Genomic DNA, 22251 nt, shown 5'->3' on the forward strand with positions numbered 1-22251 from the left:
TTTGTAACTTATTTTGTACATAATGTTTCTGCAACCGTATCTTACGGCAAAAAAAGAGCTTCTGGATATCAGGACAGCAATCACTCACCTCGGATTAGACAAAGATTTTTTCTTCAACAAACAAGACGCACAAGACATTCTCCAAACACCCGGCAGGGCTGACATCGCCGTTATTTGCAAGAGGAAGGAACAGATGACAAAGGAAGGTACAGAGGACAAAGAGCCGGATGCCTGGTAAAAACCCGGAAAAGGCGAGTGGGAAAGCTGCCGTTACCATCAATACTACTCGCCAACATGCAATCATTGGACAATAAACTAGACGAGGTACGAGTGACTGTACGTATATACCCCAACCAGAAGCCATGGATTACAGGCAACATTTGCGCTGAGCTAAAGGGTAGAGCTGCCGCTTTCAAGGTGCGGGACTCTAACCCGGAAGCTTACAAGAAATCCTGCTATGCCCTGCGACGAACCATCAAACAGACAAAGCGTCAATACAGGGCTAAGATTGAATCATACTACACCGGCTCTGATGCTCGTCTTATGTGGCAGAGCTTGCAAACTATTACAGACTACAAAGGGAAGCACAGCCACGAGCTGCACAGTGACACGAGCCTACCAGATGAGCTAAATCACTTCTATGCTCGCTTCGAGGCAAGCAACACTGAGGCATGCACGAGAGCATCAGCTGTTCCGGACTACTTTGTGATCACGCTCGCCGTAGCCGATGTGAGTAAGACCTTTAAACAGGTCAACATACACAAGGCTGCGGGGCCAGACGGATTACCAGGACGTGTGCTCCGGGCATGTGCTGACCAACTGGCAGGTGTCGTCACTGACATTTTCAACATGTCCCTGATTAAGTCTGTAATACCAACATGTTTCAAGCAGACCACCATAGTCCCTGTGCCCAAGAACACAAAGGCAACCTGCCTAAATTACTACAGACCCGTAGCACTCACGTCCGTAGCCATGAAGTGCTTTGAAAGGTTGGTAATGGCTCACATCAACACCATTATCCCAGAAACCCTAGACCCACTCCAATTTGCATACCACCCAAACAGAACCACAGATGATGCAATCTCTATTGCACTCCACACTGTCCTTTCCCACCTGGACAAAAGGAACACCTATGTGAGAATGCTATTCATTGACTACAGCTCAGCGTTCAACACCATAGTACTCTCAAAGCTCATCACTAAGCTAAGGATCCTGGGACTAAACACCTTCCTCTGCAACTGGATCCTGGACTTCCTGATGGGCCGCCCCCAGGTGGTGAGGGTAGGTAGAAACACATCTGCCATGCTGATCCTCAACACTGGAGCTCCCCAGGGGTGCGTGCTCAGTCCCCTCCTGTACTCCCTGTTCACCCACGACTGCATGGCCAGGCATGACTCCAACACCATCATTAAGTTTGCAGACGACACAACAGTGGTAGGCCTGATCACCGACGAGACAGCCTATAGGGAGGAAGTCAGAGACCTGGCCGGGGGGTGCCAGAATAACAACCTATCCCTTAACGTAACCAAGACTAAGGAAATTATTGGTGGACTACATGAAAAGGAGGACTGAGCACGCCCCCATTCTCATCGACGGGGCTGTAGTGGAGCATGTTGAGAGCTTCAAGTTCCTTGGTGTCCACATCAACAACAAACTAGAATGGTCCAAACACACCAAGACAGTCGTGAAGAGGGCACGACAAAGCCTATTCCCCCTCAGGAAACTAAAAAGATTTGGCATGGGTCCTGAGATCCTCAAAAGGTTCTACAGCTGCAACATCGAGAGCATCCTGACTGGCTGTATCACTGCCTGGTACGGCAATTGCTCGGCCTCTGACCACAAGGCACTACAGAGGGTAGTGCGTACGGCCCTGTACATCACTGGGGCTAAGCTGCCTGCCATCCAGGACCTCTACACCAGGCGGTGTCAGAGGAAGGCCCTAAAAACTGTCAAAGACCCCAGCCACCCCATTCATAGACTGTTCTCTCCACTACTGCATGGCAAGCGATACCGGAGTGCCAAGTCTAGGACAAAAAGGCTTCTCAACAGTTTTTACCCCCAAGCCATAAGACTCCTGAACAGGTAATCAAATGGCTACCTGGACTATTTGCATTATGTGCCCCCCCCCAACCCCTATTTTTACGCTGCTGCTACTCTCTGTTTATCATATATGCATAGTCACTTTAACTATAATTCATGTACATACTACCTCAATTGGGCCGACCAACCAGTGCTCCCGCACATTGGCTAACCAGGCTATCTGCATTGTGTCCCACCCACCACCAGCCAACCCCTCTTTTACGCTACTGCTACTCTCTGTTCATCATACATGCATAGTCACTTTAACCATATCTACATGTACATACTTTTTTTGCACTATTGGTTAGAGCCTGTAAGTAAGCATTTCACTGTAAGGTCTACACTTGTTGTATTCAGCGCATGTTACAAATAAACTTTGATTTGATTTGATTTAAAGGACACCAATAAGAAGAAGATTAGACTGGTGGAAATCTGTCCTTTGGTCTGATGAGTCCAAATTTTAGATTTTTGGTTCCAACTGCCGTGTCTTTGTGAGACGCAGAGTAGGTGAACGGATGATCTCCACATGTTATGCCCTTTATTAGACCACAGAGGTGTTAGGATTCCTAACTGTCACATAGTTATGACAAGTTAGAGCATGAAAGCATGGAACCTGATATCCTATCGAAAAAAAAGCACATCAGGCCTATATAGACAGTTGGCTTATGCAAATTCTGCTGAACCATCCCTCTGAAGGTGAATGTCAATAGTCTGAAAAAACATCTTCCTCTCCTTGTTCCTTCTGCTTCACTTAATAGAAATCATTGAACAAGAGAGAATGAGAGCAAATATGGCAGATGCCACCTCTCCAACTCTCTCACATTAGTTAATATGAAGTATCTTAGAGTATGGATAATGATGCATTCCCGTTATAGTTCACTACCTTTTAAAACATTTTTTTAAATTTTTTTTTTTTTTTTTTTTTTACATTTGTCCTTTTTCTCCCCAATTCCGTACATATCCAATTGGTAGCTAGTCTTGTCCCATTGCTGCAACTCCCGTACGGACTTGGGAGAGACGAAGGTCGAGAGCCATGCGTCCCCCGAAACACAACCCAGCCAAGCTGCACTGCTTCTTGACACAATACCCGCTGAACCCGGAAGCCAGCTGCACCAATGTGTCGGTGGTAACACGGTACACCCGGCGATCGCGTCAGCGTGCATTCTGCCACAGGTGTTGCTAGAGAGCGATGGGACAAGAACATCCCTGCTGACCAAACCCTCCCCTAACCAGGACAACACTGGGCCAATTGTGCTCCGCCCCATGGGTCTCACGGTCCCAGTCAGCTGCGATAAAACCTGGACTCGAACCCTGAATTTCTAGTGGCACAGCTAGCAGTGCGGTGCCTTAGACCACTGCGCCACTCGGGAGGCGTAGTTCACTACCTTTTACCAGGGCCGATAAGGCTCTGGTCAAAATTAGGGCTGGGAATTGCCAATACGTTATTAGGGCTGGGACCTCACGATACGTTATTATCACAATACTTAGGTGCCGACCCGATATGTTTTGGAATTCTCACGGTTCTATATGTATTGAGATTATCCCGGTTCTATATGTATTGAGATTCTCCCAGTTCTATATGTATTGAGATTCTCCCGGTTCTATATGTATTGAGAGTCTCACGGTTCTATATGTATTGAGATTCTCCCGGTTCTATATGTATTGTGATTCTCCCGGTTCTATATGTATTGAGATTCTCCCGGTTCTATATGTATTGTGATTCTCCCGGTTCTATATTTATTGTGATTCTCCCGGTTCTATATGTATTGAGATTCTCACGGTTCTATATGTATTGTGATGTTCCAAATATATTGCTGCAGAGAGACAAGAGAGAGCATGGAAATACAAGTACTGAGAACATGTTGACTTACTATTTAAAAATAAGATGGAAAACAAGATATAGGATGACCAGCGCTAGCTAACACTACCTAGCAAAAAAATGCATTTTTTATTTACAAATCGATAGTTGGAGTCAAAGTATCGACCCCCCCCCCCCCCCTCCATTACTAGTCAAAAGTAGTGTACTAAATAGGCGATAGGCTTCCATTTGGGACACATCCTCCATGTCAACTCACCTCTGCTGTTCCTTCACCACAGCCAGGACGTCGACAGAGAGATGCTGGGAATCTTGGGAAAAGCGGAAGAGTTCTTTAAGCTGGGCCTTGAGGTGCTCCACCTGGGATTCCTCTGCCAATAAAGTATTCCGGATGTTCTGAGTGGAGGAATACCAACAGAGAGAAATAAGGAAAAATACACATCACAGTGCATATTACTTTTTGGAGCCCTGGTCAAAAGGAGTGCATTATAAAGGGGCTAGGAAACCATTTGGGACATATGCAGAGACAAGGCTAGACCACCTGGCAGCTCATTCTCTACACCCAAACAATCACACACCAACATCAACAACCAAATTGGCATAAACACCAACTTGAGTTTGTGTTCATTTATTTTTTTACAGGGACATTAATCAACGTTTCAGTAAAAGTGACAGTTTTAGCCAGATGGTTAATTTTCAACCACAGTCTCTGGGCAGGTTATTAAAAACCTTTACAATAACAATACAGACAAACAATGAGCAGTGAGCACATAGGACAAGCAACATGTAGCAAGCAGACAGAGCAATAGCACAAAAAGCAACTAAACAAAATACATAAAAGCAACACAAATGCAATACATAAAAAAGTGTTTACACACCTCATAAGCTACAGACAACATGGAAAGCGGCAAAACACAGCTAGGGATTATGTTCACAAGTCTGATTGGCCTTTAGCCATGTCTTAATGTTTTTTGTGAAAGTGTGATAGGTGGTTCAGTTGTGTCTCTCTGATGTCAGAGTATTCCAGACATGGGAAGCTCTCACAGAAAAAGTAGATTGACGAAAGGTGCTTTTCCTTGAATACAAGACATGCGTCAGTGTATTGCACCAGATTTTCCCAACTCAGGAACTCGTGCTTTCTGAGGATGTAACAGTGAGGATGGATATTGAGCTTTCTATCAAACACGTTGAGAGCCTGTTTGTAGACAGACTGAATGTTGTACAGCGAGCTTGGGTCCAACTAGTCAAGCAGTATAATAAGTGGGGGAATATCATAGCATTGAAGTACAGTTCTGCTACCTCTGTAGTCAAACAATTTCATATAAATCGGAAATTAGCTAGGTTGAATTTGGTTATTTGAGTTCCCCCTTTCAACTGCTTTTTTTTAATAAAGAGGTTGGAATCAAGTAGCATGGAATCACCAGCAGCATACCACTCTGCATACCACTCTGCATACCACCCTGCATACCACTGCTGGCTTGTTTCTGAAGCTAAGCAGGGTTGGTCCTGGTCAGTCCCTGGATGGGAGACCAGATGCTGCTGGAAGTGGTGTTGGAGGGCCAGTAGGAGGCACTCTTTCCTCTGGTCTAAAAAATATCCCAATGCCCCAGGGCAGTGATTGGGGACACTACCCTGGGTAGGGTGCCGTCTTTCGGATGGGACGTTAAACGGGTGTCCTGACTCTCTGAGGTCATTAAAGATCACATGGCACTTATCGTAAGAGTAGGGGTGTTAACCCCGGTGTCCTGGCTAAATTCCCAATCTGGCCCTCAAACCATCATGGTCACCTAATAATCCCCAGTTTACAATTGGCTCATTCATCCCCCTCCTCTCCCCTGTAACTATTCCCCAGGTCGTTGCTGCAAATGAGAACGTGTTCTCAGTCAACTTACCTGGTAAAATAAAAAAAATAAAAAAAAAGTATGATGCCAAGGTACTTAACATGGAATACCACCTGGAGCTTCTCCCCTGACACACAGACAACTGGCTCAGTAGCATCAGTTACACACAGACATTTGGCTCAGTAGCATCAGTTACACACAGACAACTGGCTGAGTAGCATCAGTTAAACACAGACAACTGGCTGAGTAGCATCAGTTAAACACAGACAACTGGCTCAGTAGCATCAGTTACACAGACAACTGGCTCAGTAGCATCAGTTACACACAGACATCTGGCTCAGTAGCATCAGTTACACACAGACAACTGGCTGAGTAGCATCAGTTACACACAGACATCTGGCTCAGTAGCATCAGCTACACAGACAACTGGCTCAGTAGCATCAGTTAAACACAGACAACTGGCTCAGTAGCATCAGTTACACACAGACATCTGGCTCAGTAGCATCAGTTAAACACAGACATCTGGCTCAGTAGCATCAGTTAAACACAGACATCTGGCTCAGTAGCATCAGTTAAACACAGACATCTGGCTCAGTAGCATCAGTTAAACACAGACATCTGGCTCAGTAGCATCAGTTAAACACAGACATCTGGCTCAGTAGCATCAGTTACAAACAGACATCTGGCTCAGTAGCATCAGTTACACACAGACATCTGGCTCAGTAGCATCAGTTAAACACAGACATCTGGCTCAGTAGCATCAGTTAAACACAGACATCTGGCTCAGTAGCATCAGTTACACAGACAACTGGCTCAGTAGCATCAGTTACACACAGACAACTGGCTCAGTAGCATCAGTTACACACAGACATCTGGCTCAGTAGCATCAGTTAAACACAGACAACTGGCTCAGTAGCATCAGTTACACAGACAACTGGCTCAGTAGCATCAGTTACACACAGACAACTGGCTCAGTAGCATCAGTTACACACAGACAACTGGCTGAGTAGCATCAGTTACACACAGACATCTGGCTCAGTAGCATCAGTTACACAGACAACTGGCTCAGTAGCATCAGTTACACAGACAACTGGCTCAGTAGCATCAGTTACACACAGACAACTGGCTCAGTAGCATCAGTTACACACAGACAACTGGCTCAGTAGCATCAGTTACACACAGACAACTGGCTCAGTAGCATCAGTTAAACACAGACAACTGGCTCAGTAGCATCAGTTACACACAGACATCTGGCTCAGTAGCATCAGTTACACAGACAACTGGCTCAGTAGCATCAGTTACACAGACAACTGGCTCAGTAGCATCAGTTACACACAGACAACTGGCTCAGTAGCATCAGTTACACACAGACAACTGGCTCAGTAGCATCAGTTACACACAGACAACTGGCTCAGTAGCATCAGTTAAACACAGACAACTGGCTCAGTAGCATCAGTTACACACAGACAACTGGCCCAGTAGCATCAGTTACACACAGACAACTGGCTCAGTAGCATCAGTTACACACAGACAACTGGCTCAGTAGCATCAGTTACACACAGACAACTGGCTCAGTAGCATCAGTTACACAGACATCTGGCTCAGTAGCATCAGTTAAACACAGACAACTGGCTCAGTAGCATCAGTTAAACACAGACAACTGGCTCAGTAGCATCAGTTACACAGACAACTGGCTCAGTAGCATCAGTTACACACAGACAACTGGCTGAGTAGCATCAGTTACACACAGACATCTGGCTCAGTAGCATCAGTTACACAGACAACTGGCTCAGTAGCATCAGTTACATAGACAACTGGCTCAGTAGCATCAGTTACACACAGACAACTGGCTCAGTAGCATCAGTTACACACAGACAACTGGCTCAGTAGCATCAGTTACACACAGACAACTGGCTCAGTAGCATCAGTTAAACACAGACAACTGGCTGAGTAGCATCAGTTACACACAGACATCTGGCTCAGTAGCATCAGTTACACAGACAACTGGCTCAGTAGCATCAGTTACACAGACAACTGGCTCAGTAGCATCAGTTACACACAGACAACTGGCTCAGTAGCATCAGTTACACACAGACAACTGGCTCAGTAGCATCAGTTACACACAGACAACTGGCTCAGTAGCATCAGTTAAACACAGACAACTGGCTCAGTAGCATCAGTTACACACAGACAACTGGCCCAGGAGCATCAGTTACACACAGACAACTGGCTCAGTAGCATCAGTTACACACAGACAACTGGCACAGTAGCATCAGTTACACACAGACAACTGGCTCAGTAGCATCAGTTACACAGACATCTGGCTCAGTAGCATCAGTTAAACACAGACATCTGTATCAGTAGCATCAGTTAAACACAGACAACTGGCTCAGTAGCATCAGTTACACAGACAACTGGCTCAGTAGCATCAGTTACACACAGACAACTGGCTCAGTAGCATCAGTTACACACAGACATCTGGCTCAGTAGCATCAGTTACACACAGACATCTGGCTCAGTAGCATCAGTTAAACACAGACATCTGGCTCAGTAGCATCAGTTACAAACAGACATCTGGCTCAGTAGCATCAGTTACACATAGACATCTGGCTCAGTAGCATCAGTTAAACACAGACATCTGGCTCAGTAGCATCAGTTAAACACAGACAACTGGCTCAGTAGCATCAGTTACACAGACAACTGGCTCAGTAGCATCAGTTACACACAGACAACTGGCTCAGTAGCATCAGTTACACACAGACATCTGGCTCAGTAGCATCAGTTAAACACAGACAACTGGCTCAGTAGCATCAGTTACACAGACAACTGGCTCAGTAGCATCAGTTACACACAGACAACTGGCTCAGTAGCATCAGTTACACACAGACAACTGGCTGAGTAGCATCAGTTACACACAGACATCTGGCTCAGTAGCATCAGTTACACAGACAACTGGCTCAGTAGCATCAGTTACACAGACAACTGGCTCAGTAGCATCAGTTACACACAGACAACTGGCTCAGTGGCATCAGTTACACACAGACAACTGGCTCAGTAGCATCAGTTACACACAGACAACTGGCTCAGTAGCATCAGTTACACACAGACAACTGGCTCAGTAGCATCAGTTAAACACAGACAACTGGCTCAGTAGCATCAGTTACACACAGACAACTGGCCCAGTAGCATCAGTTACACACAGACAACTGGCTCAGTAGCATCAGTTACACACAGACAACTGGCTCAGTAGCATCAGTTACACAGACATCTGGCTCAGTAGAATCAGTTAAACACAGACATCTGGCTCAGTAGCATCAGTTAAACACAGACAACTGGCTCAGTAGCATCAGTTACACAGACAACTGGCTCAGTAGCATCAGTTACACACAGACAACTGGCTCAGTAGCATCAGTTACACACAGACATCTGGCTCAGTAGCATCAGTTAAACACAGACAACTGGCTCAGTAGCATCAGTTACACAGACAACTGGCTCAGTAGCATCAGTTACACACAGACAACTGACTCAGTAGCATCAGTTACACACAGACAACTTGCTGAGTAGCATCAGTTACACACAGACATCTGGCTCAGTAGCATCAGTTACACAGACAACTGGCTCAGTAGCATCAGTTACACAGACAACTGGCTCAGTAGCATCAGTTACACACAGACAACTGGCTCAGTAGCATCAGTTACACACAGACAACTGGCTCAGTAGCATCAGTTACACACAGACAACTGGCTGAGTAGCATCAGTTACACACAGACATCTGGCTCAGTAGCATCAGTTACACACAGACAACTGGCTCAGTAGCATCAGTTACACACAGACATCTGGCTCAGTAGCATCAGTTAAACACAGACAACTGGCTCAGTAGCATCAGTTACACAGACAACTGGCTCAGTAGCATCAGTTACACACAGACAACTGACTCAGTAGCATCAGTTACACACAGACAACTGGCTGAGTAGCATCAGTTACACACAGACATCTGGCTCAGTAGCATCAGTTACACAGACAACTGGCTCAGTAGCATCAGTTACACAGACAACTGGCTCAGTAGCATCAGTTACACACAGACAACTGGCTCAGTAGCATCAGTTACACACAGACAACTGGCTCAGTAGCATCAGTTACACACAGACAACTGGCTCAGTAGCATCAGTTACACACAGACAACTGGCTCAGTAGCATCAGTTACACACAGACAACTGGCTCAGTAGCATCAGTTACACACAGACAAATGGCTCAGTAGCATCAGTTACACACAGACAACTGGCTCAGTAGCATCAGTTACACACAGACAACTGGCTCAGTAGCATCAGTTAAACACAGACAACTGGCTCAGTAGCATCAGTTACACACAGACAACTGGCTCAGTAGCATCAGTTACACACAGACAACTGGCTCAGTAGCATCAGTTACACACAGACAACTGGCTCAGTAGCATCAGTTACACACAGACAACTGGCTCAGTAGCATCAGTTACACACAGACAACTGGCTCAGTAGCATCAGTTAAACACAGACAACTGGCTCAGTAGCATCAGTTACACACAGACAACTGGCTCAGTAGCGTCAGTTAAACACAGACATCTGGCTCAGTAGCATCAGTTAAACACAGACAACTGGCTCAGTAGCATCAGTTACACAGACAACTGGCTCAGTAGCATCAGTTACACACAGACAACTGGCTCAGTAGCATCAGTTACACACAGACATCTGGCTCAGTAGCATCAGTTACACACAGACATCTGGCTCAGTAGCATCAGTTACACACAGACATCTGGCTCAGTAGCATCAGTTACAAACAGACATCTGGCTCAGTAGCATCAGTTAAACACAGACAACTGGCTCAGTAGCATCAGTTACACAGACAACTGGCTCAGTAGCATCAGTTACACACAGACAACTGGCTCAGTAGCATCAGTTACACACAGACATCTGGCTCAGTAGCATCAGTTAAACACAGACAACTGGCTCAGTAGCATCAGTTACACAGACAACTGGCTCAGTAGCATCAGTTACACACAGACAACTGGCTCAGTAGCATCAGTTACACACAGACAACTGGCTGAGTAGCATCAGTTACACACAGACAACTGGCTCAGTAGCATCAGTTACACAGACAACTGGCTCAGTAGCATCAGTTACACAGACAACTGGCTCAGTAGCATCAGTTAAACACAGACATCTGGCTCAGTAGCATCAGTTAAACACAGACAACTGGCTCAGTAGCATCAGTTACACAGACAACTGGCTCAGTAGCATCAGTTACACACAGACAACTGGCTCAGTAGCATCAGTTACACACAGACATCTGGCTCAGTAGCATCAGTTACACACAGACATCTGGCTCAGTAGCATCAGTTACACACAGACATCTGGCTCAGTAGCATCAGTTACAAACAGACATCTGGCTCAGTAGCATCAGTTAAACACAGACAACTGGCTCAGTAGCATCAGTTACACAGACAACTGGCTCAGTAGCATCAGTTACACACAGACAACTGGCTCAGTAGCATCAGTTACACACAGACATCTGGCTCAGTAGCATCAGTTAAACACAGACAACTGGCTCAGTAGCATCAGTTACACAGACAACTGGCTCAGTAGCATCAGTTACACACAGACAACTGGCTCAGTAGCATCAGTTACACACAGACAACTGGCTGAGTAGCATCAGTTACACACAGACAACTGGCTCAGTAGCATCAGTTACACAGACAACTGGCTCAGTAGCATCAGTTACACAGACAACTGGCTCAGTAGCATCAGTTACACAGACAACTGGCTCAGTAGCATCAGTTAAACACAGACAACTGGCTCAGTAGCATCAGTTACACACAGACAACTGGCTCAGTAGCATCAGTTACACACAGACAACTGGCTCAGTAGCATCAGTTACACACAGACAACTGGCTCTGTAGCATCAGTTAAACACAGACATCTGGCTCAGTAGCATCAGTTACACACAGACAACTGGCTCAGTAGCATCAGTTACACACAGACAACTGGCTCAGTAGCATCAGTTACACACAGACAACTGGCTCAGTAGCATCAGTTACACACAGACAACTGGCTCAGTAGCATCAGTTAAACACAGACAACTGGCTCAGTAGCATCAGTTACACACAGACAACTGGCTCAGTAGCGTCAGTTAAACACAGACAACTGGCTCAGTAGCATCAGTTAAACACAGACAACTGGCTCAGTAGCATCAGTTAAACACAGACATCTGGCTCAGTAGCATCAGTTAAACACAGACATCTGGCTCAGTAGCATCAGTTAAACACAGACATCTGGCTCAGTAGCATCAGTTAAACACAGACATCTGGCTCAGTAGCATCAGTTAAACACAGACAACTGGCTCAGTAGCATCAGTTACACACAGACAACTGGCTCAGTAGCATCAGTTACAAACAGACATCTGGCTCAGTAGCATCAGTTACAAACACAGACATCTGGCTCAGTAGCATCAGTTAAACACAGACAACTGGCTCAGTAGCATCAGTTAAACACAGACATCTGGCTCAGTAGCATCAGTTAAACACAGACAACTGGCTCAGTAGCATCAGTTACACACAGACAACTGGCTCAGTAGCATCAGTTACAAACAGACATCTGGCTCAGTAGCATCAGTTACAAACAGACATCTGGCTCAGTAGCATCAGTTAAACACAGACATCTGGCTCAGTAGCATCAGTTACAAACAGACATCTGGCTCAGTAGCATCAGTTAAACACAGACAACTGGCTCAGTAGCATCAGTTACACAGACATCTGGCTCAGTAGCATCAGTTACACACAGACAACTGGCTGAGTAGCATCAGTTACACACAGACAACTGGCTCAGTAGCATCAGTTAAACACAGACAACTGGCTCAGTAGCATCAGTTAAACACAGACAACTGGCTCAGTAGCATCAGTTACACAGACAACTGGCTCAGTAGCATCAGTTAAACACAGACAACTGGCCCAGTAGCATCAGTTACAAACAGACATCTGGCTCAGTAGCGTCAGTCAAACACAGACAACTGGCTCAGTAGCATCAGTTACACACAGACATCTGGCTCAGTAGCATCAGTTACACACAGACAACTGTCTCAGTAGCATCAGTTAAACACAGATATCTGGCTCAGTAGCGTCAGTTACACAGACAACTGGCTCAGTAGCATCAGTTACACACAGACATCTGGCTCAGTAGCATCAGTTAAACACAGACAACTGGCTCAGTAGCATCAGTTACACACAGACAACTGGCTCAGTAGCATCAGTTACAAACAGACATCTGGCTCAGTAGCATCAGTTAAACACAGACATCTGGCTCAGTAGCATCAGTTAAACACAGACAACTGGCTCAGTAGCATCAGTTACACACAGACAACTGGCTCAGTAGCATCAGTTACAAACAGACATCTGGCTCAGTAGCATCAGTTACAAACACAGACATCTGGCTCAGTAGCATCAGTTAAACACAGACAACTGGCTCAGTAGCATCAGTTACACACAGACATCTGGCTCAGTAGCATCAGTTAAACACAGACAACTGGCTCAGTAGCATCAGTTACACAGACAACTGGCTCAGTAGCATCAGTTACACACAGACAACTGACTCAGTAGCATCAGTTACACACAGACAACTGGCTGAGTAGCATCAGTTACACACAGACATCTGGCTCAGTAGCATCAGTTACACAGACAACTGGCTCAGTAGCATCAGTTACACACAGACAACTGGCTCAGTAGCATCAGTTACACACAGACAACTGGCTCAGTAGCATCAGTTACACACAGACAACTGGCTCAGTAGCATCAGTTACACACAGACAACTGGCTCAGTAGCATCAGTTACACACAGACAACTGGCTCAGTAGCATCAGTTACACACAGACAACTGGCTCAGTAGCATCAGTTACACACAGACAACTGGCTCAGTAGCATCAGTTACACACAGACAACTGGCTCAGTAGCATCAGTTACACACAGACAACTGGCTCAGTAGCATCAGTTAAACACAGACAACTGGCTCAGTAGCATCAGTTACACACAGACAACTGGCTCAGTAGCATCAGTTACACACAGACAACTGGCTCAGTAGCATCAGTTACACACAGACAACTGGCTCAGTAGCATCAGTTACACACAGACAACTGGCTCAGTAGCATCAGTTACACACAGACAACTGGCTCAGTAGCATCAGTTAAACACAGACAACTGGCTCAGTAGCATCAGTTACACACAGACAACTGGCTCAGTAGCGTCAGTTACACACAGACAACTGGCTCAGTAGCATCAGTTAAACACAGACATCTGGCTCAGTAGCATCAGTTAAACACAGACAACTGGCTCAGTAGCATCAGTTACACAGACAACTGGCTCAGTAGCATCAGTTACACACAGACAACTGGCTCAGTAGCATCAGTTACACACAGATATCTGGCTCAGTAGCATCAGTTACACACAGACATCTGGCTCAGTAGCATCAGTTACACACAGACATCTGGCTCAGTAGCATCAGTTACAAACAGACATCTGGCTCAGTAGCATCAGTTAAACACAGACAACTGGCTCAGTAGCATCAGTTACACAGACAACTGGCTCAGTAGCATCAGTTACACACAGACAACTGGCTCAGTAGCATCAGTTACACACAGACATCTGGCTCAGTAGCATCAGTTAAACACAGACAACTGGCTCAGTAGCATCAGTTACACAGACAACTGGCTCAGTAGCATCAGTTACACACAGACAACTGGCTCAGTAGCATCAGTTACACACAGACAACTGGCTGAGTAGCATCAGTTACACACAGACATCTGGCTCAGTAGCATCAGTTACACAGACAACTGGCTCAGTAGCATCAGTTACACAGACAACTGGCTCAGTAGCATCAGGTAAACACAGACAACTGGCTCAGTAGCATCAGTTACACACAGACAACTGGCTCAGTAGCATCAGTTACACACAGACAACTGGCTCAGTAGCATCAGTTACACACAGACAACTGGCTCAGTAGCATCAGTTACACACAGACAACTGGCTCAGTAGCATCAGTTACACACAGACAACTGGCTCAGTAGCATCAGTTACACACAGACAACTGGCTCAGTAGCATCAGTTACACACAGACAACTGGCTCTGTAGCATCAGTTAAACACAGACAACTGGCTCAGTAGCATCAGTTACACACAGACATCTGGCTCAGTAGCATCAGTTACACACAGACAACTGGCTCAGTAGCATCAGTTACACACAGACAACTGGCTCAGTAGCATCAGTTACACACAGACAACTGGCTCAGTAGCATCAGTTACACACAGACAACTGGCTCAGTAGCATCAGTTACACACAGACAACTGGCTCAGTAGCATCAGTTAAACACAGACAACTGGCTCAGTAGCATCAGTTACACACAGACAACTGGCTCAGTAGCGTCAGTTAAACACAGACAACTGGCTCAGTAGCATCAGTTAAACACAGACAACTGGCTCAGTAGCATCAGTTAAACACAGACATCTGGCTCAGTAGCATCAGTTAAACACAGACATCTGGCTCAGTAGCATCAGTTAAACACAGACATCTGGCTCAGTAGCATCAGTTAAACACAGACATCTGGCTCAGTAGCATCAGTTAAACACAGACAACTGGCTCAGTAGCATCAGTTACACACAGACAACTGGCTCAGTAGCATCAGTTACAAACAGACATCTGGCTCAGTAGCATCAGTTACAAACACAGACATCTGGCTCAGTAGCATCAGTTAAACACAGACAACTGGCTCAGTAGCATCAGTTAAACACAGACATCTGGCTCAGTAGCATCAGTTAAACACAGACAACTGGCTCAGTAGCATCAGTTACACACAGACAACTGGCTCAGTAGCATCAGTTACAAACAGACATCTGGCTCAGTAGCATCAGTTACAAACAGACATCTGGCTCAGTAGCATCAGTTAAACACAGACATCTGGCTCAGTAGCATCAGTTACAAACAGACATCTGGCTCAGTAGCATCAGTTAAACACAGACAACTGGCTCAGTAGCATCAGTTACACAGACATCTGGCTCAGTAGCATCAGTTACACACAGACAACTGGCTGAGTAGCATCAGTTACTCACAGACAACTGGCTCAGTAGCATCAGTTAAACACAGACAACTGGCTCAGTAGCATCAGTTAAACACAGACAACTGGCTCAGTAGCATCAGTTAAACACAGACAACTGGCTCAGTAGCATCAGTTACAAACAGACATCTGGCTCAGTAGCATCAGTTACACAGACAACTGGCTCAGTAGCGTCAGTCAAACACAGACAACTGGCTCAGTAGCATCAGTTACACACAGACATCTGGCTCAGTAGCATCAGTTACACACAGACAACTGTCTCAGTAGCATCAGTTAAACACAGATATCTGGCTCAGTAGCGTCAGTTACACAGACAACTGGCTCAGTAGCATCAGTTACACACAGACATCTGGCTCAGTAGCATCAGTTAAACACAGACAACTGGCTCAGTAGCATCAGTTACACACAGACAACTGGCTCAGTAGCATCAGTTACAAACAGACATCTGGCTCAGTAGCATCAGTTAAACACAGACAACTGGCTCAGTAGCATCAGTTAAACACAGACAACTGGCTCAGTAGCATCAGTTACACACAGACAACTGGCTCAGTAGCATCAGTTACAAACAGACATTTGGCTCAGTAGCATCAGTTACAAACACAGACATCTGGCTCAGTAGCATCAGTTAAACACAGACAACTGGCTCAGTAGCATCAGTTAAACACAGACATCTGGCTCAGTAGCATCAGTTACACAGACAACTGGCTCAGTAGCATCAGTTACACACAGACATCTGGCTCAGTAGCATCAGTTAAACACAGACAACTGTCTCAGTAGCATCAGTTACACACAGACAACTGGCTCAGTAGCATCAGTTACACAGACAACTGGCTCAGTAGCATCAGTTACACACAGACATCTGGCTCAGTAGCATCAGTTACACACAGACAACTGGCTCAGTAGCATCAGTTACACACAGACATCTGGCTCAGTAGCATCAGTTACAAACAGACATCTGGCTCAGTAGCATCAGTTAAACACAGACAACTGGCTCAGTAGCATCAGTTAAACACAGACAACTGGCTCAGTAGCATCAGTTACACACAGACAACTGGCTCAGTAGCATCAGTTACAAACAGACATTTGGCTCAGTAGCATCAGTTACAAACACAGACATCTGGCTCAGTAGCATCAGTTAAACACAGACAACTGGCTCAGTAGCATCAGTTAAACACAGACATCTGGCTCAGTAGCATCAGTTACACAGACAACTGGCTCAGTAGCATCAGTTACACACAGACATCTGGCTCAGTAGCATCAGTTAAACACAGACAACTGGCTCAGTAGCATCAGTTACACACAGACAACTGGCTCAGTAGCATCAGTTACACACAGACACCTGGCTCAGTAGCATCAGTTAAACACAGACATCTGGCTCAGTAGCATCAGTTACACACAGACAACTGGCTCAGTAGCATCAGTTACACACAGACATCTGGCTCAGTAGCATCAGTTACACACAGACATCTGGCTCAGTAACATCAGTTACACACAGACAACTGGCTCAGTAGCATCAGTTACAAACAGACATCTGGCTCAGTAGCATCAGTTAAACACAGACAACTGGCTCAGTAGCATCAGTTACACAGACATCTGGCTCAGTAGCATCAGTTACACACAGACAACTGGCTGAGTAGCATCAGTTACTCACAGACAACTGGCTCAGTAGCATCAGTTAAACACAGACAACTGGCTCAGTAGCATCAGTTAAACACAGACAACTGGCTCAGTAGCATCAGTTAAACACAGACAACTGGCTCAGTAGCATCAGTTACAAACAGACATCTGGCTCAGTAGCATCAGTTACACAGACAACTGGCTCAGTAGCGTCAGTCAAACACAGACAACTGGCTCAGTAGCATCAGTTACACACAGACATCTGGCTCAGTAGCATCAGTTACACACAGACAACTGTCTCAGTAGCATCAGTTAAACACAGATATCTGTCTCAGTAGCGTCAGTTACACAGACAACTGGCTCAGTAGCATCAGTTACACACAGACATCTGGCTCAGTAGCATCAGTTAAACACAGACAACTGGCTCAGTAGCATCAGTTACACACAGACAACTGGCTCAGTAGCATCAGTTACAAACAGACATCTGGCTCAGTAGCATCAGTTAAACACAGACAACTGGCTCAGTAGCATCAGTTAAACACAGACAACTGGCTCAGTAGCATCAGTTACACACAGACAACTGGCTCAGTAGCATCAGTTACAAACAGACATCTGGCTCAGTAGCATCAGTTACAAACACAGACATCTGGCTCAGTAGCATCAGTTAAACACAGACAACTGGCTCAGTAGCATCAGTTAAACACAGACATCTGGCTCAGTAGCATCAGTTACACAGACAACTGGCTCAGTAGCATCAGTTACACACAGACATCTGGCTCAGTAGCATCAGTTAAACACAGACAACTGGCTCAGTAGCATCAGTTACACACAGACAACTGGCTCAGTAGCATCAGTTACACACAGACACCTGGCTCAGTAGCATCAGTTAAACACAGACATCTGGCTCAGTAGCATCAGTTACACACAGACAACTGGCTCAGTAGCATCAGTTACACACAGACATCTGGCTCAGTAGCATCAGTTACACACAGACATCTGGCTCAGTAACATCAGTTACACACAGACAACTGGCTCAGTAGCATCAGTTACAAACAGACATCTGGCTCAGTAGCATCAGTTACACACAGACATCTGGCTCAGTAGAATCAGTTACACAGACATCTGGCTCAGTAGCATCAGTTACACAGACAACTGGCTCAGTAGCATCAGTTACACACAGACATCTGGCTCAGTAGCATCAGTTACACACAGACATCTGGCTCAGTAGCATCAGTTACACACAGACAACTGGCTCAGTAGCATCAGTTACACAGACATCTGGCTCAGTAGCATCAGTTACACACAGACATCTGGCTCAGTAGCATCAGTTACACAGACATCTGGCTCAGTAGCATCAGTTAAACACAGACATCTGGCTCAGTAGCATCAGTTACACACAGACATCTGTCTCAGTAGCATCAGTTTCAAACAGACATCTGGCTCAGTAGCATCAGTTGTCCTCTTTGTGAACAACATGCAGAAAGTTTTTTTCACATTGAGATGCAAACATGAGTCACTGAGCCACTTGTAACATGGACCATTACAGTAGTGAGTTCTTGTGCAGCTTGTTGTTTGCTCTTTGCATGCACATATATCACTGTATCATCTGCATACATTTGAACTTCAGACCCAGTACAGACAGAAGGCAGATCATTAACTTCTTTATGATAGGGGGCAACATTTTCACTTTTGGATGAATTGCGTGCCCATAGTGAACTGCCTCCTACTCTGTCCCAGATGCTAATATATGCATATTTTTATTACTATTGGATATAAAACACTGAAGTTTCTAAAACTGTTTGAATGATGTCTGTGAGTATAACAGAACTCATATGGCAGGCAAAAACCTGAGAAAAAATCCAAACAGGAAGTGAGAATTCTGAGACTGGTCAATGTTCAACTCATCGCCGATTCAATTCCCTGTGAGATATGGATATGTTTGCACTTCCTACGCCTTCCACTAGATGTCAACAGTCTGTAGAACGTGGAATGAAGCCTCTAGTGTGATGTGGGGCCGGATGGGAGGTGTTTCAGTCATTGGTCTGGCAGAATGCCAGTTCCTGGTCATGCGCTTTCCTCATGATATCGCCTTGCGTTCCATAACTTCTACAGACATGAAGGAATTCTCCGGTTGGAACGTTATTGGATATATATGATAACAACATCCTGAAGATTGATTCTCTACTTAGTTTGACCAGTTTATTCGACCTGTTATATAACTTTTTGAAGTTTTTGTCCGAGTTAGCCTCATCTGCGCGAGCGTTTGGACATGTGCACTAAACATGCTAGCAAAAGTAGCTACTTAGACATAAGTAATGGACATTATCGAACAAAACAACGATTTATTGTGGAACTAGGATTCCTGGGAGTGCATTCTGATGAAGATGATCAAAGGTAAGGGAATATTTATGATGTAATTTCGTATTTCTGTTGACTCCAACATGGCGGAGAAATTTTGTTATTTTTGAGCGCCGTCTCAGATTATTGGATGGTGTGCTTTTTACGTAAAGTTTTTTTTAAATCTGACACAGCGGTTGCATTAAGAACAAGTGTATCTTTAATTATATGTAAAACATGTATCTTTCATCAAAGTTTATGATGAGTATTTCTGTTATTTGACGTGGATCTCTGCAATTTCTCCGGATATTTTGGAGGCATTTCTGAACATGGCGCCAATGTAAACCGAGATTTGTGGATATAAATATGCACATTATCGAACAAAACATAAATGTATTGTCTAACATGATGTCCTATGAGTGCATTCTGATGAAGATCATCAAAGGTTAGTGATTAATTTTACCTCTATTTCTGCTTTTTGTGACTACTATCTTTTGCTGGGGGATTGGCTGTGTTTTTCTGTGGCTATGTACTGAGCTAACATAATCGTTTGGTGTGCTTTCGCCGTAAATCCTTTTTGAAATCAGACACGTTGGCTGGATTCACAACATGTGTAGCTTTAATTTGGTGTCTTTCATGTGTGATTTCATGAAAGATTGATTTTTATAGTAATATATTTGAATTTGGCGCGCTACATTTTTTCTGGCTTTTGGCCAAGTGGGACGCTAGCGTCCCACATATCCCAGAGAAGTTAACGTACAGGCTGAACAGGAGGGGCCCCAGTACTGACCCTTGGGGCACACCCAATTAATTTCCTCCTTTGCCAGAGTTAACCGATTACAGCCTCAGAGGCCTCTTGGTGCCTGCTACTTTCATTCCGCTAAGGTGAATTGTCAAGAATGCTTTTGTTTGTTGAGGATTAAAAGAGTGGTTAAGAACTGCTTGCCTCATCTGCTAGCTTTGGTTTCTCAGTTTGATTTAAATATTCTACAGTGGCTTCCTAGCCTCGCTTCCTAGACTCGCTTCGTAGACTTGCTTCCTAGCCGCTATCTTCACTGATCTGAACAGACGCAGGTTGACGTTTATTGTCATGAGTTGGAGGCAGTACTGAGCAATTTCCCCTAAGATAGGCCAGCTGCAAAGTAAAAATGGCCTATATTGTAAAAAATGTATGAACGAAAATGTTTGCTTTTTGGTCTTAATTTAAGGTTAGGCTTATCAGTTTGGTTAAGGTTAGGGTTAAGGTTAGGGTTAAAATCAGATTTTATGACATTGTGGCTGTGCCAGCTAGTGAACACTGCAGAGCTGCATCTAGAACAAGATTCATGATGAAAAACACTAACCTACTGAACAGACAGGACAGGTGTAAGCAATGTACTGAAAGCCTATGGAGGCATTTCCTTTCATCTGTCCCATTTATTCACATCAGTGAGGATGAAGTACAATAGATAACAAAAAGAAGCGACTTTAAACTATTGATACACATAGACTGTTGGAACCTGCCCTACCACACCTGCCCACAACATGTACGTTTTTACTGTAAGGTTACAGTATCAGTCCACAATCATTATCTTCTCTCTCATTTCCACCACACCTCTCCAATGCATTCTGCCAGAGGGCAATTCCTGCCAGGTAATAGTTAGAGCAACCACCCATGCAGTGTCAGACCCTTGTTGTAGCTAGTAACTAAAGCTGTAAACCAGGGGTGTCAAACTCAAATACCCAGTGGGCCAAAATGTAAAACCTGAACAAAGTCGCGGGCCAACATTGAACAAATGAACCTTTTAATATGGACCCAAACAAGTTTTGCTTTAACATTGAATATGGAACAAGCATCGCTTATTACCATACAATATATAATTTAATAGTGGAGACATGCAAAATCGAATTTCAAATGAAAAAACACATCAATGGCATTAATTTATTAAATAAATAAAATTTAAATAAAAATCGTATGCCTCTTTTCTATTTGCAGCCTTCTGATTTAAATACCAAAATAAACTTTTTCCACTGGCTAATAATTTTACAAATAAAATGATAATAAATCAATCAACCATTAGAGCCCATGCCTTGTAGCAAGAAAAAGTGCACAAAGAAAACATTAATTATTGCACACTGATCTAATCTGATGTGCCCAAGCCAGATACCTGGCATCTCTTCTTGGATGCTAGTTCATCAATGTCTGGGCTCAGGCTCTGAGCTGAAGAAATCCTCAGTATCGAGCGAAGGTGTTCATCAGTCAGACGTCTCCTGTGAGTTGTTTTGGTCATCTTCATCGAGGAGAAAAGTTGCTCGCATAGATAAGTGCTGCCGAACATGGAGAGCATCTGAGCAGCTTGGGTGCGGAGCTGAGGCATTGTGTCAGGGATGAACCGTGGAAACTGTGCGGCGCCCACAGCATCATACTTTGACTTCAGCGTGTCGTTGCACTGGA

The 22251-nt window shown here is 44.8% G+C and overlaps 1 protein-coding gene across 1 annotated transcript in view; it reads right to left on the reverse strand.

Annotated features, from left to right (window-relative positions):
- The window catches only part of LOC129812823 (nesprin-3-like), a 62068-nt gene that overhangs the window by 25030 nt on the left and 14787 nt on the right, over positions 1 to 22251 (reverse strand). The window contains exon 8 of the mRNA XM_055864720.1: positions 4155 to 4291. Within this exon, the coding sequence (XP_055720695.1) occupies positions 4155 to 4291 (137 nt within the window). The remainder of the gene's footprint in view (positions 1 to 4154; positions 4292 to 22251) is intronic.

The sequence above is a fragment of the Salvelinus fontinalis genome, chromosome 16 (genome assembly GCF_029448725.1).
Source record: "Salvelinus fontinalis isolate EN_2023a chromosome 16, ASM2944872v1, whole genome shotgun sequence".
NCBI lineage: Eukaryota > Metazoa > Chordata > Actinopteri > Salmoniformes > Salmonidae > Salvelinus > Salvelinus fontinalis.